The sequence below is a fragment of the Anolis sagrei genome, chromosome 3 (assembly GCF_037176765.1).
Source record: "Anolis sagrei isolate rAnoSag1 chromosome 3, rAnoSag1.mat, whole genome shotgun sequence".
NCBI lineage: Eukaryota > Metazoa > Chordata > Lepidosauria > Squamata > Dactyloidae > Anolis > Anolis sagrei.
In genome coordinates, this window is record NC_090023.1 from 204710620 (window position 1) to 204736952 (window position 26333).

Consider the following 26333-nt stretch of genomic DNA (forward strand, 5'->3'; position numbering starts at 1 on the left):
TCTTCGATCAGGTCAAGACTGCTTTTGTAGAACACTCACCAAATTCGAAGAAGAGGTGGCCTATATTGGTGTGAATAACGTCAACAAATTTGGCATCTGATGGATCTAATCTGACTTCAGGAGGTGTTTGATGGAATAAAGGCCCAGCTGGATCCAGACCTAAATAAAACCAAGACAGTTATTTTGAACATTTATAATGACATATTCACCATGCCAGTGTTACGTCAAATGCAAAGAGCCTTATTCATGGACGCATTAGAATAATATGGGAACAAGGACAGAATGGACATTCCTTGGAAGTCTTTAATCAGACAAGTGATGGATTTGTTTGTTTGTCTAGTTGTAGGTTAATTATTCCAGCATTCGTACAGTTCACACCCAACATAGACAACTGCGCAACTGACAACATATTTCAAAAACACACCAACATCTATTCCTACTCCTGTCCAAATTAGCTAAATAAATAAAGCCAGCAACAAGGAAATTGTATCTGTAGAAGGAACGTAACTACTGTAAACGACGGGCACACAGCCATATAACCCAGAATAGCAAGGCAAATAATACACAATATCTGCTTTGAACTGGATTATCTGAGTCCATGTTGGCATATAATCCAGCTCAATGTGGATTTTATACAGCTGTGTAGAAAGGACCTCAGAAGCTCTTCAAATGTGTAAGAAAATAAGAAGACATTCACCTGGTACAAGAATGACCACAGCATAGCCACCAGGTGAGTTCACATGTAATACTATTGGGACAGGCTTTCTTTTGAGTAGAAAATCTCAATCTATCTGTCCAAACATATCACCCTTTATGAGCCAACTAGAGCTTTAAGATCTGCCAGGGAGGCCCTGCTCTCAATCCCACCCCCTTTGCAAGTACAACTGGTGGGGATGAGAGACAGTGCCTTCTTAGTGGTGGCACTTCAGTTGTGTAGCCCCTCCTCAGTGACATCAGACTGGCCCTCCCGCCTGGTGTTCAGGAAAATGTTAAAGACCTGGCTTTGTACATGGGTGTTTGGGGAGTAGGGTAATACAGAATTCGACCTCAATCTAGCAGTTTGAATAATGACTATGGGAAAACCAAGAAGTATGGAAATCATGACTCGGCACTTTGTATGTTTTTAATCGCTTTTATTGTATTTATATGTTTTAACTGTTCATATATTTTAAATGTTTTATAATTTGATGTGATATGTTTATTGTTCTGTGTATGATGTGGCATTGAATTTTTGCCATACTTTGTAAGCTGCTCTGAGCCCCCTTCAAGGTGAGAAGTAAATAAAAAAAAATCTTTATCCTGAAGTGTGGACAAATCAGCTCCAGGCAGCTGCATGAAGCACAGAGCTGATTTGAATTAATTAGCAAAAGGGGGTTGGGGGATCAATTCCTCCTTTTCCCATCTTCCCCATCTCACTTCGTCACTCTGGATGGCACCATTGTAGGTGCCAAGTGGTGACCAATGCAAGGAAGGTAAGGGTGGTGATCCAGTAGTGCTGAATAGATTCTGGTGCTGCTGGGTCATATGGACACCATTCAGCCACCAAGTCATCTTGGGGGCATGCATTGTGGACACCTACCAGCTCCCAAGCCAGCTGGTAATGTTGATTCGGAGTATCCCACTCCAGATAAATATTGTGTTTCTGGTCTATGCAGATGCGTTCTATCTCCAAGGTGTTCTATCTCTTGTTAGCCTTTATCCACCCAAAATGTTTCTTATTAGCCTACAGGATAAGATTGGATAACACACGTTTAAGCTTTTAAGCTATTGTCTTTTCAAGTCTATTGCAATATCACCTGTTATTCTGCTTAGGCCTGGTTTTCTTCTCCCAGCTTCCCCTCCAGCATGGGCTCCAAGACTATGTCCAATAATATGGACATCAGAAAGAGAATATCCACAGTTTTCCTACAAAATGTAAATGAAAGGATATGGATAACATATGTTAGATATTTAGGAAGGAAAATTTCACTATAAAGACAAGAGGAGAGCAGGTCCCGTCTAAAATATTTAGCTGCCTGAGGCAAGGTACAAGATGACACCTGTTTCTGAATTGGTTGCATGCTTTGTACAAAAACTGACTGGATTACTAGTTAAATATAACTTCAGCACTGTTAACAGGATTGTGTCCTTGCCAACACCTAAACTGGCAAGCTTATTTAGGGAACTTTGTACAAAGTGTGTGAGATACATTCATTCAATAGAAAAGAAAAACTAGAATACAATGAACAGCTTGCACTCCCTAAATACCTGCTACTACAAGTTGCCTTCTCAGGCCCCTTCTTCTATCTCAGGATCTGATCCCAGATTATCTGCTTAATTATCCCAGATTGGGATATATGGCACTAGAAACTCATATAACCCAGTTCAAAACAGATAACCTGGGATCAGAACCTGGGATATAAGGACAGTGTAGAAGGGGCCTCAGTCTGCCTAAAGATAAGGTCAGCCTTAGTTAAGCGTAATAGCAGGAGTCACTTTAGTTGTTTCCACCTATGTATTCTCCATATTCTTTGTTGTTACTCAAGTTGTTTCCAACTTATGGCAACCGTAATATAACCCTATCATAGGATTTTCTGTGGTTGAGTATGTGACTTACCCAAGGTAGCACAGTGGCTTCTATGACTGAGCAGATAACTAATTCCTGGTCTCAACCACTACACCATGCTGAGTCCCAATATATACCATCTTACTTGAACCTATAAATTCTATATACTCTGTGGAATTGTAATGAATTTATCTTAAGAAAAATAGAATTATATAATATGGAAAATACTCAATGACTTGGTTCATTCTGACTGAATTTCTGAATCATAAAATGATGAGACGAAGGCCCCTTCCACACTTCCCTTATATCCCAGGATCTGATCCCAGATTGGGCTGATGTGGGTTTTTTTGTCTGTGTGGCCATGTTCTAGAAGCATTCTCTCCTGATGTTTCACCTGCATCTGTGGAAAGCATCCACAACCCCTGAGGAGAGAATGTTTCTAGAACATGGCCATACAGACCAAAAAACCTACAACAGCACAATGATTCCGGTCATGAAAGCCTTTGACAATACATGTATCCCAGATTATCTGTTTATCCCAGATTATCTGGCAGAAAGTTAAACCCGATATTGCAGTTCTCAAAGGCTCAATTTTCTTTGGCCTCTTCCACACTAATCTATATCCCAGGATCTCATCCCAGATTACTTGCTTTAAACTGGATTATTTATTTATTTATTTATTTATTTATTTATTTATTTATTTGGTACACTTGTATACCGCTAATATCTCAGCCTAAATCGGCGACTCATTGCAGTTTACAACACTTAAAAACAACAATATTCAGATTAAAAGCATAAAAACACATATACAGTACACAGTATTGGGCCACCAATACAAACCAATGCATCTCTTAATTAAAATCATAATCCAATTTCGTTGTCTGTGATTGCCAGTCCTTGATCATCAGTTTAAAGCAAGTAATCTGGGATGAGATCCTGGGATATAGATTAGTGTGGAAGAGGTCAAAGAAAATTGAGCCTTTGAGAACTGCAATATCGGGTTTAACTTTCTGTGACCCCAAAATAACCATAAAAATCTTAAACTTCATACATTTGATAGAAACCTTTTGAATGATCTGCTCTTTGTAAGGATCTAAGTCCTCCTAGGCACAAATTCTTAACATGCCATCTTTTACCAATGATTCCATATCTATTTTGAAAAACCACAGGATTGATTGGTGTCTTGAAATTATTTACATTTCATTTAAGCTCCTTGTTTTTCTGGCCTTCAGATTCTTATTTGTAATCTTGAGGTATGGCATAATTAGGCATATTAATTTCAGAGTCCTTGAGTATTAGAATGCTTGTCCACACTTCCTGGTGCCGGTCAGTTGTCACACCCTGTGCCACTTCGCATCTTTCACAGGAAATGACAATAAGGAATTAGGAATATGGGAGTTGTGCTTGGGAGACATAGAAAGTGGCAGAGAAAGAAGTATTCTGACTACGACTTGAGTTTATTGATTGACTATGCACTCTTTGTGCCCTAGAGGTGCCTCTGGTTCAGCAGCACACAATTTAGAAATCACCTTTCTACCATTACTTCCACTAGCTCTACAAATCTCATGAGGATGTATACTATCTGAGCAGTATATATAGGGAAATAGGTCTGTAGGGATAGGTTTCACCATAATTTCCTCATTAGTTTCCTTTTTTTTTTTTTTGCTTGCAGTAACAGATTGCAGACTAGGCCATGTGCCATCCCAACCTTTAGACCCTCAGTTTCCAATAAAGAGCATGCATTTCACTGTTACCACAATTGTACCTTGCATTTTGTATTCCATATCATTTAACATGTTTGGTGATGATGTCAAATAAAGTATAGCTCCCATATCTGTGGGGGATATGATCCTGGACTTTGCTTATTTATTTATTTATTTATGCAAAATTGCAGGTAATAATGAATCCTTTTGAAATGCAGGAAGTGGCCCAGGAATAGCCTGGAGTTGCACAGGAGGACCTAGAAAGTGTCCAGAAAGGACATATTTTGTTGGATGAAAGAAACTGCAGAGATCAGTCCCGTGGATACAGGAGTCATACTGTATGTTCTAATCACACTCTTAAAACATCATCAGACCGGGAGGGGGGGTGTTCCCTATCCTAGAGCGCTGCTGGCATGCTGCTGGGACAGGGTCTGCTGGAGCCCATCACATGACATAGGGCTACTTCTGCCAGGGCTCCGTTGGGCTCTGTCCCAACAGTATTTCGGTAGCTGTTGACAGCGTGCTAAGAGGGAGCCCTGAGAATACAGGTTACTACCTGTATCCTCATTAAAAGAAGCCAGAGACAGCACGGGAGGAAGCCGGGGACAGCCCATGACCAATTATGGTAAGGGAATGAAGCTGGACTGCCCCATGGTTTCCCATTATGTCCCCCGCTGTCCCCTGGCTTCTGGACTTCCATGTGATGAGGTCCTTAATATTCTTGAAACATCTTTAAGTCTGAAGTCTTGAAAGGAAAGACATTTAAAATATTCCACCCTCTCTATTTAAGTGATTTGGTATGATGAGCAGGAGAACATGCTTACCTCAAGATAATCCAATAAATAAGCCATCTCAGCTCCAACAATTCGGACATTTTGTACTGATTGTGTATACAAATCAGCAGCAGCCGCTTTCCAGTTTACAACAATACAGTTTATATCTTCCTTTTGAAGAAAAAACTAGAGGGGCAACAAAATAATTATATCAACAAGAACAAAAATATGGAGAACATTACCGTTTTCCATAATAATCACACACTGTAATGGACCTCCTACTTGCAGAACTGTCATAATCGATTACTTTTTGTTTGCATAATGACATAAGGCCGGGCCTTCAGTCTTACAATTCATGAGTAGAGAGATAGAGGTCAAACGGAGTAACAGTGACATTTGGAGAACAAATAGACAAACAAGCACATTTAAAGAAATAAGTGGTAAAATAAAAGATGCAGAAGGGTGTTAAGTAAAGGGGAAAAATAGGAGTAGCCTTGCTGACTCATAAGAGCATATAAACTCTCAATCATTCTGGTAAACGAAACATTGATTCTCTTACAGCATGCTCAGTTGTTTCAAATAGAGAGCTTCAATTCTGCTGTGTAACTCAACATGTTCTTGACTTGGAGTCTATAAATGCAGCTTCAAAGGGGAAATAAACTTTCCTTTCCATTTTCTTCCTGTTACTCTAAATATTTTGTTTCAGTACGTTTCTCTGGTGAAAGGGCCCATAGTATCAATTAGATTCACAGTACCCCATGAGCCAATAGTGTGACTGAACTCTATGAGTTTACAAACTGTGTTAACTCCCCCCCCCCCCCATTTAAGCTGAAGTTATAGTTATTGATTGGAAAATGCACAACAATTTCAGTGCCACAACCACCACCAAAAATACATAAGACACATCTGTTGTTCTAAGACACCCCATTTTTAGAATAACTTACATAAAAACTGCATCTTATAATGGAAGAAATACAGTATTACTATAGAATCAAAAATAAATAAGACCTTGTGGGCCATCCAATCCAAACCCCTGCCAAGAAGCAAGAAAATCACACCCAAAGCACTCCGACATATGGCCATCCAGCCTCTGTTTAAAAGCCTCTAAAGAAGGAACCTCCACCACACTCTGATGCAGACAATTCCACTGCTGAACAGCTCTCACAGTTAGGAAATACTTCCTAACGTTCAGGTGGAATCTCCTGGCCTGTAGTTTGAAGCCATTGCTCCGCATCCTATTCTCCAGGGCAGCAGAAAACAAGCTTGCTCCCTCCCCCAATGAATTCCCCTCACATATTTATACATGGCCATCATATCTCCTCTCAGCCTTCTCTTCTGAAGGCTAAACATGCCCAGCTCTTTATGCCCCTCCATATAGGGCTTGTTCTCCAGACCCTTGATCATTTTAGTTGCCCTCTTCTGGACACATTCCAGCTTGTCAACATCTCGCTTCAACTGCAGGACCCAGATGTGGTCTGATCAAGGCAGAATAGATGGGTTGCATTACTTCCCTGGATCTAGACACTAGACTCCTATTTATGCAGGCCAAAATGCATTGTGTTTTTTTGTTTTTGTTTTGTTTTGCCACTGCATGACATTGTTGGCTCATGTTTAACTTGTTGTCCATGAGGACTCCAAGATATTTTTCACATGTACTGCTGTTAGGCCAGGTGTTAACAGCTGGTATCCTATTACTGACCTGTGCAGGTGTAAACCCAGATTATGTTTTTTTGGGGGGTTATTTGGATGAAAGAATTTTCTACCTCCTTCACTACCTTGAAACTCTTCTCCCTGCTATGGAAGTTTCTACCTAGCTATGAATTTGGCAGCTGGACACACAACGACAACCTTTGAAGGACGCCTTTGTTGTTATGAATCCAACTAGGTGAAACTTAATACTACTATGCAATATTACAAGTGACATTTCATTCTGTGCAATTGGAAGCTGGGATACAAACACTGATAATCATAAATATAACAACAATAAAAATAACAAAATAATTGGCTATATATTTACCCTGCATATGTTTACTATCCGATCATATTCATCTCCAACAAAATAGCCATGTATAATGAAACGTGTTTTCCGGTTTGTTCTGAAATTTGAGACTTTAATCGTTGATGGATTTACTGCAGATATCACCTAGATTAAGGGAGAAAGACATATGCTAATAATTATTATTAGTGTTTCGACTTCTTCGGAAATAAGATAATAATGCAAGGGACCTGGATTGACCCCCACCTGACTGGGTGCATGGTCGTCTCTTTCCCAAAGGAGAAAAATATTAATTTGTGGAAAAGCCATTGGGCATAAAGTGGCCACAGAGTGTTTGAAATTTCTATTCTTGGACTTATGCATGTGAATATTCCCACCATGTTTGTTTGTTTCAGGAGTGGTATGGCTTCATGGTTGTAGGCTTAATTTTTGATGTTGAAAATCCAGGTCCTTTGATGGCCGAAAGCGAGGAGGAGGAGCTGAGGAGTCTTATAACCAAGGTGAAAGAAGAAAGTGCACAAGTTGGGTTGCAGTTAAACATCAAAAAACCAAGATTATGGCAACAAGAATGATTGATAACTGGCAAATAGAGGGAGAAAACATGGAGGCTGTGACAGTCTTTGTATTTCTAGACACGAAGATTACTGCAGACACATACTGCAGCTAGGAAAACAGAAGATGTTTACTTCTTTTGAGGAGAGCAATGACCAATCTCGATAAAATAGTGAAGAGTAGAGACATCACACTGACAACAAAGATCCACACAGTTAAAGCAGTGGTATTTCCTGTGGTAACTTATGGATGTGAGAGCTGGACCATAAGGAAGGCTGAGCGAAGGAAGATAGACGCTTTTGAACTGTGGTGCTGGAGGAAAATTCTGAGTGCCTTGGACCATGAGAAAATCCAACCAGTCCATACTCCAGGAAATAAAGCCCAACTGTTCATTGGAGGGAAGAATATTAGAAGCAAAGATGAAGTACTTTGGCCACATCATGAGAAGACAGGAAAGCTTGGAGAAGACAACAAAGCTGGGGGAAATGGAAGGAAAAAGAAGGAGGGGCAAACCAAGGGCAAGATGGATGGATGGGATCCTTGAAGTGATGGCTTGACTCTGAAGGATCTGGGGGTGGTGATGGCCAACAGGGAGCTCTGGCATGGGCTGGTCCATGAGGTTACAAAGAATTGGAAGCAAGTGAACAAATAAACAATGAATTGTTTTAGTCAGAATGGTTATGCAATTCATTATCTTGTAATCTAATTTAGGTCATGGATTATGAGGTGGTGATGGGAATAAAACCAGTTCTGTTGGCTTGAAAAATGAATGTGACTCCAACATGACAAATCAAAATCCTGAAGGAAAATAATAGATTTCTAATTGTCCTTTCTGCTTGTGCTTATTTTTTATTATCTATCTCATAAATTAGTTGTAAAGTTTAGTTCCTTACAGTTCTTTTGGCTCAGGATTGTGTACTTGTGTTTGAGATTATTTTATCCACTTGCTTCACTTTCCCTAACTTCCATGTATTCTGCAGAAAAGCTACATTTGTTAGATAATCAATATCATTGCTGCCAGTGGCAGCTTGGATATTTTATATTGAGTTATAATGAATGCACTTGTGATTTTTACTGAAGATTTGAAAGGCACTGCCCAAGGTGTAGCAAAGGTTGGGGTCCTTGTAGAGCTCCTTTATCATCTGGAATAAAACCTAGAATGAACTCAGCAGCAGCTACTGTTGTGCTGATACTTTCTTTAATAAGACTGTGACCTAAAACTTAGTATTCCTCAACAAATGTGTGATTTGGATAAAAATATATATTTGAGAATGCATGTTAGTATGTGAATGTGAAATAAAAAATAGAACAAAATCAATCCCTTTCTAAGATGATAATATTGAGAAAAAAAAAAGATTAAAATGACAAAAATTATCCAAAGTATCATCCAAATCCTTCAATTTACTTCCCAATGTAATGGGGTTGAGAGGATTAAAATAACTTTGTAAATCCTTTTTGGACTCAATCTAATTCTTAGTGCTAGCTAGAGTAGACCAGTCAATCAATGGAACTTGGGCAAGTGTTGACTAAACAAATTCCTACTGTTTAGACTGGACCTTTTCTAGATGTGACTAGCAATTGGGCCAATGACACTGGCTCTGGGATAGGGTATGGAGAAATGGCGATGTGGGACTCTGAGAACTGTGGCCCAAAAGAGATTCTTTGTATAGAAATGACTAGCTTATTTTCTAACAATTATTTTCCAACGTTGTCACTAATCAAGAATTTGATTCGCTCAATCTTGAGGCAGATTATACTGACAGAATAATAACTGGACTGGAAATTAGTCAGATTGTAATCCTAATGGTTTAGGAAGTAATTTAATTATGCTTATTCCACACTAAGTGTGTACAAGCCTCAGTGTAATTTTATCACAATCATTTAACATTTTAATATGTAGTGTTTAAGCAGCACACCTAGAAACAAAATAGTATTTTAATTGACGCAACAGTTTAATTAGACCACACATGTTAAACACAAAGCCTTTGGGCCGAATCTGGTCCACCACATAATTTTATGTGTCCCCTAGAGGCTTTCAATTCCAGGGTAACATGGTTACATTTATACAGTCTTACCCTTTGAAGGTAACCATAAAGGCTGATGTGGCCCTCAATGAAAATGGGCTAAACACCCCTGAATTACACTACATGGCACTGCAGATGTTGTTGAATTTTAAAGCCCAATTTTTCTAGCCTGTTGAATGAATGATAAGGAATGGTGTATATGACAGTCCAACAATATCTGGAGGAATGTGTGATTTTCATTCCTGCTTTAGACTGGGAATTGAACAAGAAGCAGAAGAGGACAGCAACAATGAAGTCCTTTCTGATGTCTTCCCCACACTTTCAAAACTTGATCTAAAAGTTGGGGAAATTATGCAGGACAGATTTTCATACAGTTTGGAAGACTGTAATGGGAGGGAAGATAAAATCATTGCTTTAGTACATGACCACTAGCAAACTTCAGGATTTACAAATAACCTACTACTTCATCACATTGGGGCAAATTGTTGAGCACCATCACATGACCCTCCAAGTCTTGAGGAAGCGTTGCAAGACACTTCTTCGGCAACTATATAGAGGTAAGGGTTTTGTGGATAGCTCCAATTGAGCTACCTGCATTTTTGGGCCTTTTCCCTCATCTGATGGGGGAAAGGGCAAGATGGCAATGCACGTTGGGTGACTTTTCCCCATCTGATAGGGACAGGGCGCCAACACAGATTGTCCCATTCCTCCATTGCGATGGAAAATGGAGGGAGGGAGGGCGTGCCTGCCAGTGAAACAAAGCAACTTTGAGGTAAGTGTGAAGAGGTCCCTAGATACTCATATAAAAGTCTAGAAATTGTACTAAAAATTATTCCAAAAAAACCTGTGTCAACTTATTGATGGGTCAAAAAAAGGGAAACCACCCCCTTCTGTGAGTAGAATGGTGAAACGGAAGTTCCTAGTCCATCCTGGGATAACTTAAAAGAAACACCAACTTCTCTACTTTCTCTACTATGGTGTAGGTTCTGGCCTTTTTTGAATGTCTGGGCGGGGAAATGGCAGTAACAGTCAGGGACGCCAACTGAGTTAGCATTGGTGCTTTCTCCTTTCTATAGAATGCCCCTTGACCCATCCATGGATCATTTAAAAATCATAATTTTGGCCCCAAATCCTGCCCTCTGCCTATAAATGAGTTCAACTTGTTCATGAGTATATACAGATGAGGCTTGCTCACTCGAAAATTTTGTGTGTGAGGGGGAGGGGTTTCAAAGTAAGCTACCTCCTCCATGCATGCCTCCTTCATGCATGGAATATTTCTACAATATTCAGAATAGTACTCTTCTGGCATTTTGGAACATGTTGAAATCCTCAGTAGTAGCTTCCCTTCCCTTTCTTGAGGATAATGGAAATACCTATGGAAAGGGGCAAGGCTCTTTGTGTAGTTATTCCACAGGATATCTAATTAGGATATTATTAAACCTGTATTAATTATTTTAGATTTTGTATTTATTGATTGGATTTATACCTTGCCTTTTGTGTGGTGTAGGATTATTAGAACACACTCTTACCTGGAAATAGATAGGATTTTCTCTAGTATACAAGTGAAAAGCAGTGTTCACAATTTCTGGAGGCTCTGGGAAGTTCAACATTGGCCTTTGTAAAGTTCCGCCCCAAGGAGGTCCATTTTCAAAGCACCCAAGTCTGTTAAAACAAATCTCTGAACCTGTGGAAAGAGGGAGAAATAGTTAATACATTAAATTGGGAGGTTTGGCACAGCTGGTAAATCACCAGCAATTATATGATCTATCAACCGAAAGGTTGAAGTTTGAAGCCCCAGGTCAGCATGAGCTGCCGACTGTCAGCCTAGCTCATTGTTTACCTAAGCAATTCAAAAACAGCTTTAGCTGTAATTAGAGAAATTAGGTACCGCTGAAAGCGGGGGAGGAATTTTACAACGCCATAAAGAAAGAAGATCAGAAAATACTGGGTGACCAAAAGGAAGGAGGAAGTCCTGACAGCTCTTCGTCATAGAGGATACAGCAACAGCACCCCCTAGGCTCGAGCCCAACCTTCCATGGCACCAAAAACAGCTGAACACTGAGTCAAAACACACCACCTCCTTCTGTTCTGTCTGTCTGTGTATTGTCTATACAAAGCGGCATTGAATGTTTGCCGTTTATGTGTACTGTGATCCACCCTGAGTCTACTTCCGGTGAGAAGGGCGGAATATAAATAAAGTGTTGTTGTTGTTATTGTTATTTAGTAGCACCAAGATGATAACTGAAGTGCCTACCACTTCTAAGAAAAATGTTGGGAGCCCACCCTCTTTTAAACAAATACCTTCACTGGAGTTGCCCTTCTTTACTTTAGTTGATTCTAAATTGTTTATAAAACTCTGCCTTCATGAGGATTCTGGAAAACAACAATGTTCCAGAATGGAGTTGTCTGATTCACAATATGCTAATAGGTCATTTGTCTGTGATGATAGATTATGGAAATATGAATGAATAACACAATAAATTAATGAGCAACACAGTTACAAGAAAGCAAATATAACATGTTTTGAAAGAGAATAAAGTTCTGCAATACTAAATCAGTGGGAACAGAAGAATATAACTCACAAAACAACTGTGTTAATGCTTTCAAGATGTGTATTATTGCCCATATTCCTCACCTCTTACTATTACATGTAGAAGGAATGCAGTGAACCAAACACCAAACATCTAGAGGGAAAAGAAACACATGTTATCAGCAAGCCTGGGATCCAGCTGAGAATATGTGGGCAGGTTGCATCTTTAATCCCTCTATTCTGTTGCAATTGTCTGTATCTGTGACAAAATCTTCTGCAAATAGGGATGAATAAATCACTATTTTGATTCCTGGAGAGCATTAGGAAAACACCAAGAAATCAAATTAACACATTGATGATTAATATATTACTTAAAAACCAATGCACAACAGACATTGCAAAAGGCACAGGGTGTTCCTAAATATATTACAGAAAACACATGCAGATTTGCTTGAAATCTGCATGCCTAGAACTGCCCCATTCATTAAAAATGCATACAGCTGTTCTCTATATGCAGTGCTCTAAAACAAGACCAAGGTGGAGCTTAATTCCAATCACATTTAACTATGTTATGCATATGAGATTCACCTAGGGAAGCCAATCTGCTTACCATCCATAAAGTGTTCCTTCACATTCTTAAAATAGCAGCAAAATTGACCAATTCAATATCACACCTCCATGCACTTATGCACACACTGTTGGATTTAGGACAAGGCTCTTTGACCCATTTCTCTCATTACCAAGAAAGGGATATGAACAGGTTTGAATAGGTTGAGGAGGAGGGTAAGGCTGAAGCAATGTGAGTCTTTGTTTATTTATCTTTAGCTGGAAGGCTAATTGATGACCAAGCATGGAATAATGTGACCACACACAGAGAAATGGGTTAAATATGGGCCACTTTACTTGACCTGGAACCTATTTATACTGTGTTGAACTTGAATGGGGCAAAAGGCAGGAGCAATCTGATACAGGATCGGTTGAGGTTATATGTTGCCCCTTGACTACCTCCTCAGCCTTCTTTGGGGCAAAACATCCCTTAAGGCAGTCCAATAATCTAGTTGCTTCCTGGCTAGCCATCTACAGGAAAACAAAGCCAGGACACCAAAATAGTGCCAAAGCACATAGCAAAAAAACTTATATTCACCCCTCTTACTGTCTACAGATAAGGATCTATGTATTCACCATCATCTCTTCTACTGACAACCTTATTACAAACATTTTTGATAATAACTATCAACGTAGAATCTCCCCTTCCCTTATTTTAGACTGTAATTAAATATACACACTGAGAAAGCACTAAATGGTACATTTTTGCTGCGCAAAAGATTTGGGTATACATTTATTTCAGAGATGGAAGTTGCATGGAGAAAGCCACTACCAGACTGCAAAGAAGTCTATGACTTTGGGCCCATCCAGACAGGCCCATATCCAGAGACTTGTTTGGGTTTTTACCAGAGGCATCAAAATGAGGCCTCTAGTAAAAACGTTTTCCTGGTTTGTCCCTAACTAATTAAATACCTGGCAAGATCCGAATCTTAAGGTAAAATCTGAGTGTCACTAAGTATGGACCCTGTGGGGACTGGGACTGGCCCCGGGGACCATGTCACATGATTCTTGGGCCCAATCCACACAGCTACAAAGACCGAGAGGGTAGCCACCCCTACCCCAAGCCCCCAATTTATCCCTAAAAATAAATAAAACATACCTAGCCACCATAAGTTGCCTCCTCATGCCAGGAGGGCATGAGGAAATGACATGCCAGGAAGGGGGGGGGGGGTCAAGAAGGAAACTTATGGCGGCCAGGTACATTTTACTTTCTTTATAGAGGTAAATTGGAGGACTTCAGATGGCTGCATGACATCCCAACTTTAATCCAGATGGCATGTAGCTACCTCCTGGGAAAGTCCCAGTTTTGGGAGGGAAATGAGTACGGGAATCCGCGCCAAAATAGGTTTTTAAAACCCGCTTTGGTGCAGATTTTGGCGTTGTCTTGAAGTGCTCTTTGTCTCACTTGCCTTACAAAAGACACTGCTGTAACTGAAGCAATATAAATCTGTGCTTATTTACCTTCAGCTGAAAAAGTAATACAGGTTGTGTATCTCTTATGCAAAAAACTTTGGAACAGAAGTCTACTAGAATTTTTTTTCAGATTTTGGAATATTTGTACTTCTAAAATCATACATAATGTGATGTCTTGGAGATGGGATCCAAGTTTAAATCATTTTATTTATTCACTTCCTAAGGTAACCCTCTTCTCTTCAATTCAATCCAATCCAATCAATGGCAGAGAAAGATTTGCACCTGCCTATGAAAGACAAACAGGGATAGGGCCATCCTGATTTCTCTGAAGTAGAAAATTCCAGAATCTGGAACCAGCCACTGAAAAGACCCTCTCCTTTCTTCGTAACAATTAAGCTTGAGAAGGTGTGGAACAAAGAGAAAGCATTTTCTAAACTATTGTAGTTTCTTGATAGGTTCATAAAGGTAGATAAGATCCTTCAAATAACCTGGACCCATGTGATATAAACTTTATGTTTCATATTTATGTTTCATATATATCTTACACAAATTCTGAAAGTAATTGTGCACAATATTTTTGTATGTGAAAAAAGTTTCTGAATCATCAGAAAGCAAAAGTGTCACAATCTCAACTACTTATGTGGACAATTTTGGAGTTTAGAGCATTTGATATTTTGGAATTTTGAAGGTGCTGAAATTTTGGGTAAGGGACTGTTGGATGAAGAATTGCTGGGATGTGAGTTAGCAACACACTCTGCAAGACTCAACTTCAATAAATCCACTACTTTCTTGGTGCCTTACAATATAAAGAGATGGAGGTAAGCTGCTCATAGTATTTCCATATTATAAAACATGAGCTCAGGATGATTTAAGATATGGTGTCCTGAAGGTCATGCATGTCTTAGTGTTTTTGTTTGTCATACTCATCGGGGCTTAGAAAAAATAACTGTAAGTTGAGTACACAGAGCAGATGTGTGTATGTGTGTGAGAAACAGGTAAAGACAAATGGGTGAGTGGGGGAAACTACAGAACTAGCGAGAAGAAAACTGGTTTATGTATAAAGATACATTAAAAAAAAGGTAGTCCCTGACATTAAGTCTAGTCATGTCTGACTCTGGGGTGTGGTGCTCATCTCCATTTCTATAAGGAAAATATTTTTTTAAAAAAAATCTTTTATTGTATAAAAGTAATATACAGAATGTAAAAGAAAATAATACATCAAATACACATAATACAAATACATCTGCCTACCACACACCTCCTCTCCCCCCCCCCCAACCCATGACTTCTGACACCACTCAATGTGAAACTAATATCTCATTAAAATCTACCCTTATTTTTATATTAATAACTTCTCCTTGCTACTATTTTAAAGTCTGCCTTTAAAATTATTAGAATATATCCAAGTGGCCAAGCTGTCCAATGGCATTAAAGGAGGATACAATGAAGACTTTGTTCGACAATGGAGGCTTGCATTTGAATACAGTAGAGTCTTGCTTATCCAAATTAAATGGGCTAGCAACATGTTGGATAAGCAAAAATGTTGGATAATGAGGGATAAAATGTGTATTACATTATGATTTTACAAAAATTAAACGCCTATTAAACATCAAATTACATTATGCTTTTACAAATTAAGCACCAAAACAACACATTTTACAACAAATTGACAAAAAAAGCAGTTCAATACATGGTGACGTTATGTAGTAATTACTGTATTTATGAATTTAGCACCAAAACATCGCAATGCATTGAAACAGCTGGCGACAGACTGTGTTGGAAAATACAGACTGTTGGATGAGTGAAGGTTGGATAAGCGAGACTCTACTGTATTTAGAAAAGAAGACAAAAAATAAGGAAAATATTTACAAATTAAAGAGAGTGGTTCTCCACTTTGCTCTCTTGTAACCTGAACAACATTTTCAAGGCACTGGCTGAAACTCTATTCTGCCTTCTATAGAGGTAAGATCACAAGTCTTTTTAACATGATCTGTCTATGAATTTGATGACAACTGTCTTGTTGTAATGAAGTACTTATCTATATCTTACTTCTTGAAGTAAGCCAAGGATAAATATAGAAAATGGGAGAGGAGAGAGAAAACCAGACAGTTTTAAAAGAAGCTGAAAAAACAGGATGACCACAGATTAATGGGGACTATCCCTAGTAAACTAAAACAGCTGGATGAAATGAAAATGTAAGCTACACATGAGTGTAGTGATGTTTGTACACATACAGGTGTACAAAAGAATTTTCACAAATCCAAGAACCAATAAGCTAACTTTGAAAAAAAATCTGAAAGGTGATAGAACTCACCAGCCCCAACTTAAACTATATTTTTGTATCATTAGTATTATTATCGGCAGTGAGGGTCCATTCCTCCACCCAGTTAGGGAAGTGGAGCTGGGGAAAGCTCTAACCTTATTTGCTTCCCCCTCCCCTCATTTCCAAACACCATACAACAAATATTTATGACTGTGGAGTACGGACAAACAAAGGAGCTACTACATTCTTCCAGATTATAATGTCTTTGTTCTTCAATTTCTTCAGCTGGAACAAGGCCAATGAGAACAAAAGCAGCACCAATACAGGATAAACATAGGAAGGAAAACTAGAGAGGAAAGCACAGCTGGCCTAGATGACTACTATGCATCTTCAAAAAAGGGAGGGGGGACAAAACGAACTGGAGTTTCAACAGTCTATTTAGGTGGTTAGAAATACTCCTAGTAATAGTTGTTATCATTTACGTAAAAAGCAATATATCTCACTGTAGTAGGAAGACTGTGCCCCAATAACCTGTCTTGTTGCACAGTTTGACTATCCAAGGCTCAAGAATTGTAGGATACCCTCATCAACTGTCCTGAGTGTGGAATGACCTGCCGGAAGAGATCCGACAGCTAAATCAGCTGTCAGAATTTAAGATGCAACTGAAGACCCACCTCTTCTAGCAGACTTATCCAGTCAATTTTAACTTCTGAATTTTAAACTGCATTTTATTAGTAAATATTAATCTTCATTTTACCTGTGTATATTTGTTCTATGTATTTTAATAGTGTTCTGTTTTATGTCACTATATTAACCATATTGTACCCTGTCACAAGTTGTTATTGCTGTTGTTGTTATGGGTTCAGATCAACTTTCTTACTTTCTGAAACCAGAATAGTGCATCAACTGAGCCCATTCCTGAAAAAGTCAAATTTGGCTATGGAGGTACATGCTTCAGTTACTGGATTGCTGTAATATGATCTTTGTGTGTCTGCCTTTGAAAAGTGTTCAGAAGTTTCAGTTGATCCAAACAGTGGCAACCAGGTTATTAACTGGGGCTGACTACAGGGAACACACAACTCCCCTGTTGCAGCATCTTCACTGGTTGACAGATTGTTTCCAATTCAAAGTGAATGTTTTGACCTACAATGACTTTCACAGCATTTGTTCAGGGGATTTGAAGGATTGTATTTCTCTTTATATGCCTATTAGAACACTGCAATCATCTGGGCCAAGTTATCAAAAGAATACAGACACAGCAAACTTAGGTACTCCATGGATGAACAATTTTCAGCGCCTCAGCCTATGGAATCTTAGAAATTTTGGGATCATGGTATGGCAGTTGTTTTGTGCCTTCAAAATGTTTCCAACCTATGTAACCCTACAGTTTGTCGCAGCAAATTGTTGCCGTTTGTTGTTCCGCAACAAGCCAGCCCCCTTCTTCAGCAGAATCACTCCCACTCCGGTTAAGGAGCATACAAAACACAATTTGTATCTTTTGTAGAAAACTTTATACAGTAGTATTTACAAAAGTCTAACAGATATTCCTGACTCTCTTCAGCCCTTCTTTCCAACACTTTACACTCCCCAGTCAGTTCATACCTTCACAGTATTAGCTCTTCTCTCTGGTCTTCTTCATTAATCCTTCAGCTTCTCTGTATTTCCATCTCCAGCAGCTCAATGCTCTGGCAACAATGCCTCTTCCACCACACCTCTAACACCTCTCTAACTATAGAGAAGCTTGTGCTTCTTTATTACTCTTTCAGTTACTCCACCCTGGCTGTATATTTCTCAATGCTAGCCAGGTGATTACGACCTTAAAGCTTGTGCTGGAATGACCCTGGTCCTTCCAATTGCTTATTGTCACTTTAGAAATGATATAATGTTACAAAACTCTGACAACATCATTATTTGCTTCTAAACAATGAATGCTGAGTACTAGAAAGAAGAACAAAGTTATTTTTGTTCTCCTCACTTATCAACTGCTAGTACAGAGACATGAGAGAGCACTTGGAATACAGAAAAAATGTTACTGTAGTTTTCTCCCTATTTCAGGAGAAATATTTCTCCATAGAAGCCCTCCTACCATATTTGAATGGAGGAATTATTCTGCAGAGAAATGGTGGTGGGTTTTCTGCACAGAAAACCTATTTTTATACAAAAAATGTATGCAATTCTTGGGAGGAGGAGCACAGGGGGAGCCAGGCCCTGGGCCTTACCCTGGGGCTTGTCTCTGGGCTGGGCCTCCGCAGCTCCCCGCTCCTTCCTCGGAGGCCCCTTGGGTGCCATTGGCACCACTGCCAGGCTGCGCTGAGGCCTCAGCCCAGCCTGGCAATGGTGTCAACAGCGCTCAAGGGGCCTCAGAGGAAGGAGCAGGGAGCAAGGGAGGCAGCGAGGAAGAGGAGGCCATCGCCGCCAAAGAGGGCCACGCCAAGGCCCAGCCCGGAGACAAGGTCCAGGGTAAGGCCCAGTGCCTGGCTCCCTCTCCCCTCCTTCTCCTCCTGTTCCTCGGAGGCCCCTTGGGCACTGTTGACACCACTGCCAGGCTGGGCTGAGGTCTGGTCTTTTGCACTTGGCACAGAGGCCTGCGCGGGGCCTCCTGCTCCTGCTGCTGCTATTGCCTCCTCATCAATCAGCAGTGAGTGAGAAGGGGGGGAGGGGAAGAGGGGAGTGGGCAGAGCATCCCTACTTTGCAGATTTTCACTTATTGCAACACCCACGATAAGTGAAGGAACACTGTACATTGGGAGCTCTAAATGCTATGCGAAATTGCCCAAATTGCTCAAACTTCTTTCTTCCTGATGGGGTCTTTTGACTGCCATGAAAGCTATTCTTCAATCAGAAAACACTGCCATATAATCCAGTTTAAAGCAGATGATCTGGATTTTATATGCCAGTGTAGAAGGGGCTTGAGAGTATTCTTTCTCTGACTTGTTCCACCCTCTTCCTCACTGGACAACCTGAATGATTGGATCAGAATATTCATATATATTTTTTCTCTCCTCAGGCTTCAGCTTCCAACTACTCAAATTATCACTCACTGCCTTCAACTATCATGAAGTCTCCTTGCAGATTATGCTATTACCTACATTCCAAGGGCTTTTTCTGTGGCTTCCCACACCCTAGCTCTGGAATTCCCTCCCTTACTTAATTGTAATTATGATCATTCATTTATTATTTCACTATGCTTCTCTGACTGTGTTGATCTGTAGGAGGTTTATTGGTTGCTGAACTAATGAATTGATGATTCAATCTATTATTGCATGGCAGCTTGTCTTTAATCTGTTCTCTTTATAATCATTTATGTTTTTATTGAGCTTTATAAAGAGTTTATGTCATTTGGCACAGAAATGTTTGAATTAATATATTGGTATGTGTTGGCAATATTTTGAGTGTGGAGAGGGAGAACATAGAAAACATTAATTATTGGTAATCGGGTGAGATGTTCGGGATGTGATATCCTACTTGCCTACTTCCAAAGACAGACAGGGGGGATCTGTGCATTGCTTTCTATTATTGCAAATAAAGTTTTGACACCAAGCCTTCTGCTATTGTGAATCTCCTTGTGATGGATCTCCTCTCTCTGGGTACATTTACACTATCAAAATAATGCAAATTTGACACCCTTAGGTCACTTCCACACAGTTGAATAAAATCTCACATTTTCTACTTTGAACTGGAATATTTGGCGTGTGGACTCAGATAACTCAGTTCAAAGCAGATATTGTGAGGATTTTCTGCCTTTCTGGATTATATGGCTGTGTGCCCTACGTTATTAGCATTTCGTGAGCTGTGGATGGCAGCTTCTACCCAACCTTGCCAGACTTCTTGCTTCACACTCTCATTCTTCCTTGCAGAACCAGTTTGAAGAAATCACAAGTCTACTTTTCAAACTGATATATCTTTTGACAGATTCTGTCATTGTCTGGCAACGAACAACTTGTTCTTCCTCTGTAGTTTTAACAGTTAATTTTAATAGACTGTTTCCTGGCTTCAACTATGTAGTCCTTCCCATTATGGCATATAATTACACCCTCCTAAATCTTAACACAATATCTGAGAACCCAACACCTTCTTTCTGTCATTACTCAGGCTGTGTGTACAAGAATTTTTTTTAAACCTACCCTGAAGCTGGCGCTGGCAATCTTCGTAAAACACAATGGGTTCTGGTAAGAATTTGGAGTTTTTAGCCCTTAGCCTGACTTTGCTCCTTATTTACCAAAGGAAACTCCAGAGTGTCCTCAGGGTTTGTGGTCATCTGTATAGCTGGACCAGGTTCACTTGAGTCTGAATCATTGTCCATATACACACCCCTTCCATCACCTTACTCCAAGGAGGGTGTCATTGTACTCTCTCTTTGGAAATTGTGCACACACCAGGTTATAACCTTGGCAGGTGCAACCATGGTGGCTAGGACAAAGGGACAGGCCAGCTAGACCAACTGGACACCAATGGAGCATAACAGAGAAATCAGCCCAGTGTGTATGGCCACCATCATGAAAGATCTAAGAACCAATCTGGAGCATAGGGGACTGCTATTCTGTGTTCACCAACTACCTCATCCCAGAAAACACAGGATGGCAGAGGGGCAGTTGCAAAGGGGTCCATGTTCCCATGGGCCCAAATTTGGGGGATAGTAAATTCAGGGCCAGAATTTGGACCTTCGTCTAACTGGATAATGTGGGTCAAAGCTGCATTAAGGTGGTCCTATGTTATGCCGGATCAGCTCCATGCAGAGTTTGGCCAATCTGGCTCTACACTGACCTAAGTGGTCAGCGTAGATGTGGCCACGGTTAAGAACTTTTCAAATGTTACGATCTAATAACTGCCATAATTTCTCACCATTTTACATGTTGAGAATTTTCAGTCAAATTATTTGGTGGATCAAAGGTTTTTCACCCCAATCGATGCCAACAAGTGTGCAGTGTGAAGACTGAAAAGTTCAAGGACTGATATATTTCCCTATTAGGTTTTCCAAAAGTTGGACCATCTTCTCAACTACGAATTCACAAAGCTCTTGTATTTTGCAATATTTACATTGAAAGAGCTCTCTAGAATACAAGTTTATACTACCACCTAGTGGTGTTCCATGCTACATTGCAATTTCTAATACTTTCTATTGTCTTTAATAAATTAATAACATTAAAGATATTAATGTTATAATTAATGACCAAATTGCCAATATCTACTAGATAATGGAGGAAGGTAGGGAGTTTCAGAAAAACATCTATTTCCGTTTTATTGACTATTCTAAAGCCTTTGACTGTGTTGATCATAATAAATTGTGGCAAGTTCTTGGTGGAATTCTTGTCTGTCTGCTGAGGAATCTGCATAATGACCAAGTAGCAACATTAAGAACAGATAACGGAACAACGAACTGGTTCAAGATTGGGAAAAGAGTACAGTAGGGCTGTATAAGCTCACCCGACCTATTCAACTTGTATGCAGAACACATCATGCGATGTTCGGGGCTTGATGAATCCAAGGCTGGAGTTAAAATTGAGGGAAGAAACATAAGATATGCAGATGATACCACTTCGATGGCTAAAATCTAGGAGGAGCTGAAGAGCCTTATAACCAAGGTGAAAGAAGAAAGTGAAAAAGTTGGGTTGCAGTTAAACATTAAAACCCAAGATTATGACAACCAGACTGATTGATAACTGGGAAATAGAGGGAGAAAACATGGAGGCTGTGACAGTCTTTGTATATCTAGGCACGAAGATTACCGCAGACAGGTACTGCAGCCAGGAAAACAGAAGACATTTATTTCTTGGGAGGAGAGCAATGACCAATCTTGATAAAATAGTGAAGAGTACAGACTTCAGACTGGCAACTAAGATTCGCATAGTTAAAGCAACGATATTCCCCATGGTAACCTATGGATATGAGAGCTGAACCATCAGGAAAGCTAAGCAAAGAAAGATAGATGCTTTTGAGGAGGAAAATCCTGGGAGTGCCTTGGACCGCGAGAAGATCCAACCAGTCCATACTCCAGGAAATAAAGCCCAATGGCTCATTGAGAGAAGGATATTAGAGGCAAAGATGGAGTACTTTGGCCACATAGTGAGAAGACAGGAAAGTTTGGAGAAGATAATGAAGCTGGGGAAAATGGAAGGAAAAGGGAAGAAGGGCCAACCAAGGACAAGATGGATGGATGTTATCCTTGCAGTGACTGGCTTGACTTTGAATGAGCTAGGAGTGGTGATGGCCAGCAGGGAGTTCTAGTGTGAGCTGGTCCATAAGGTCATGAAGAGTTGAAAGCGACTGAATGAATAAACAACAACAAAAATATTAACAGGCCACATCCACGGAAAAAAAAGAAGAGAACAGTGATAAAGAGTCCAGTTCACAGATTTTTTTTGGTCCTTTCTTTTGATTTCAGATCTTAAATAATTATTATTCAGAATTACATATACACTTGCTTATAAAACTTAAATCTGTTGTTTTTTTCCGTTTATTGTGTTCTTAATATCTAAACAAGAAAATATCAAGGCAGAATATGGTGACAGAAATAAGTATTGTTATAATCCTCTTTTTTTTTGCAATTTAGTCCTAAATGAACCCAAACCAAGTCTCTCAATCTTCTTGCAAACTTCCTCTTCACTCATATTTAAATGTGCTAGAATTTCTTCTCTCTTTGCTTCCCACAAAAACAAAGAGATGTTACTTCTGCAAGGATTTTTTTTCAGATTTTATTTTGTTAAATATATCATATCTATATATCTCTGAAGACGCTGTGCTTCCGAGCTTCAGGGCTGAAATAAATGCATGCAGGAATAAAATAGAGCTTGAAAGAGTTACTTTCGTTTGTTTGTTTATTTGTTTGTTTGTTTTGGTGTACATTTTTATTGTGCTATATAAAGAAAAGAAAAAAACATACAATTTCAAAATTTAACCATCAAGATATACATATCATTTCCCCAGTCCCGCCACCTCCCCTGCACACCTGTGAATCACCACCATTGACTTCTGACACCACAACATATTGAACTAGTATCTAGCAAAACTCTATCATTATCATTACATTAATACATTCTTCGTGTGGGTATTTGAAGACCTTTTTCTGTTTTCTGCTTTAAATACCCAAAGTCAAGTCTCCATTTTCTAACAAATTCTTCATTGTTTTTCCCCCCTTAAGCCATTGGAGAGTTTGGTCATTTGGATATACTCAACTAATTTTCTTCTTGTCCTGAATTAATCCTCTTTTACTGGAGACATCCTTTGGAGGCCCAACAGAACCTGCATTTTGGGCCCTGTCTGGAAAGGGCCCTGAAATGTATTCAGCAGAAGTACCTTCACAATGTGAGTTCTTCTGTTCTTTATACACCGCATAGCATTTTTCTTATAGCCTGAATTGATGAATCCTTAGCTTTAAGGCAGAAAAAAACCCAAACTAGATCATAAAACATTGAAATATGGAGAGGTTCTTTGCTTAGAAAGTTACTTTAAACTCTCACCATTCTATCACTGCTCAGTTGTGGATGACTTTGGTATTTCATTGTTTTCATTCTTCTTTAGAGTAATGTTGAGCTCTGAAAGGCTATTAGACATTTAAGAAGGCAGTCATTCCAATCCAAATCTTTCTTTAATTCAATTAGGAGTGCTCAGATTGTTATTTCCTTTCATAGTAATAATAATAACTGAAATAGCTGAGTAGCAGAAACACCTATACCATTATTGTTCTGCAACTATTTTTGATGCACAAGTTGATACTTGGGAAAAGGGAAATACTTGTAATTGTGCTTTTCAGAATTATCTCCCCAAGGCTAACACTATTTTCAATGTCTACTCTTAGTAGGGGCACTGTGATAGTCATTACACTGAATGTCTCAGGATGTGCCATTCTGCTATCAAAAATGTGTGTCTCAAATATTTTGAATTCACATTATCCATCAACGTTACCTTCTCCTTCTATCAGTATATTATAGAGTACAGAAGAGTGAACTGAAGGATCCTTCTAATATCCCATGGACAAAACTTGTTGTTTGCTACTATCAAGTTGACTTTGACTCATGGTGACCTTATGAATGAGATACCTCCCAGTTCCCCTATCATCAACAGATTCAGGGCCATGGCTTCCTTGATTGAGTTTACGCCTCTGTAATGCAGTTTTTTTTTCTTACTGTCTTCTATCAAGTGCTATGTGTTTTCTAGTGAGTCATGTCTTCACATGGTATGGACAGAATACAACAGTCAGTGGCTTCTAGGGAGACTTCAGACTTAATCTGCTCTAAGATCCTTTTGCTTGTCTTTTTAGCAGGTCACGGTATCTGTAGTAGTCTTCTCCAACACCTCATTTCAATTGAGTTGATTATCTTCCTATCAGCTTTCTTCACAGGCACGCTTTCAAAACCATATACAGAAATTGAAAATACACAGACAGTTCTAGCTAGAATTCAATGATACATCTTTAGAATTCAGTATCTTGTCCACTTCATTCATAACTGCCCTTTTAAGCTCTATTGTTTTCTTGACTACAGTCTCCGTTCTGAGTAACGGCTGAGCCAAGATATGGAAAATCTTTAATTCAAAGACATTATTGTCTACTTTAAATTTATTTGAATCATCATCAATCATTATTTTATTTTATTAATGTTCTACTGTAAGTTGCCTTTGCACTTTCTTCAGTAATCATTCTAAGCAAGTTGTCATCTTAAATGGTTGGTGTTTCCAGATAAGAAACAAATGTAGCCAATGAGAATAAATATGGTACTGGTTCCTGGCCAGGCATATGGGAGAAAGAAATTGCCTGTCTTCAAGTCAGATAGCTTCGCAACCTCTAATTTAGATAATAATGGAGCTGGGGTGCTGGTGAGATAAACATATTGTGGCAGCTTTTTTTTGGCATCATCCTTGCATTTAATTTGAAATGTATCTTCCAGCTTTAATGCCTGTGTCACAAATGACAGTTACTATGGTGGTATATCATGTTTGAAAATCTGAGTCTAGCAAAAGTCTAGAACAGAAAGTGAATGTATCAGATATATACCTCTGAAAGAAAAAGGTGAGAAAGAAATCATTATACATCCCAGTGGAAGTGTGAATGATTTTCATTCTATAAATAAATATTTCAGATGCAGTTGGCTATTTTGCCTTCTGTACTAGGTTCCCTGCGGCAAGAGTGGTGATCTTATGAAGCTCCAGAGGTTGTTGCACTTCAGCCTCAGCCATCATGGTCAGTCATCAGGTATAATGGGAGTTGGAGTCCAGCAACATCTGTTTAGCTTCAAGTTCCCTATACTTGTCACAGGGGAAAGCATGAAATGCTCAAACTCAACTAATCACATTAGAGAATGAATCCACTTTAACTCCAGTTTCTGCCTCCTGTCGAATTCTGGGGTTTGTAGTTTAGTGAGGCTGGTAAAGTCTCCTCCCTAAACTACAAACCCCAGAATTCTGCAGGAGGCAGCAACCAGATTTAAAGTGGATTCATTCTCTAGTGTGATGAAGTAGTTAAAGTAAACATTCACTGAACAATTCTGAATATGTTTGGCTAATAATAAGGCCAAACCAAGACAGCTACAAGAAGCATGTTTTCTGTCAGAGGACATTAACTTCAGTTGAAATAGCAAAGTCAACTTCCTTGTCTGTTTCCATCAAAGACCTTAGGCAGTATACCTGCATTTATTTATACTAAATGCAATCTGTCGTTAGGGAGAGTGAGGTATTTCATTTGGGATGCAGAGAGTGCTGGAGCTGAGGTTCACTATATAAATTTATATCCTTTTAGATGGAGATTACACTAACATCATTGTGCTGCTGCTTATCTTGAAGTATCTGACATCTATCTTGACTGATTACCAGGACAGTACATTGATGACACGTTAAGATGGTAATGTTCTGCAAGCTGACAGTAAAATGTTATCTCTTCGCTTTTCTATCTTGTGCTCTAACCTCAGTTTGAGAAATATTGCACTTAATGCATCGT

At 39.3% G+C, this 26333-nt stretch overlaps 1 protein-coding gene across 1 annotated transcript in view; it reads right to left on the bottom strand.

Annotated features, from left to right (window-relative positions):
- Window positions 1-18122, bottom strand: part of LOC132770980 (pancreatic lipase-related protein 2-like) — a 28794-nt gene extending 10672 nt beyond the window's left edge. The window contains exons 1-7 of the mRNA XM_060768493.2: window positions 18008-18122; window positions 12229-12277; window positions 11123-11277; window positions 7039-7164; window positions 5073-5207; window positions 1797-1905; window positions 40-159 (exon numbers count right to left, since the gene is read on the bottom strand). Coding sequence (XP_060624476.2) covers window positions 40-159; window positions 1797-1905; window positions 5073-5207; window positions 7039-7164; window positions 11123-11277; window positions 12229-12277 — 694 coding nt within the window. The 5' untranslated portion in view covers window positions 18008-18122. The remainder of the gene's footprint in view (window positions 1-39; window positions 160-1796; window positions 1906-5072; window positions 5208-7038; window positions 7165-11122; window positions 11278-12228; window positions 12278-18007) is intronic.
- Between the last annotated feature and the right edge of the window lie 8211 nt (window positions 18123-26333).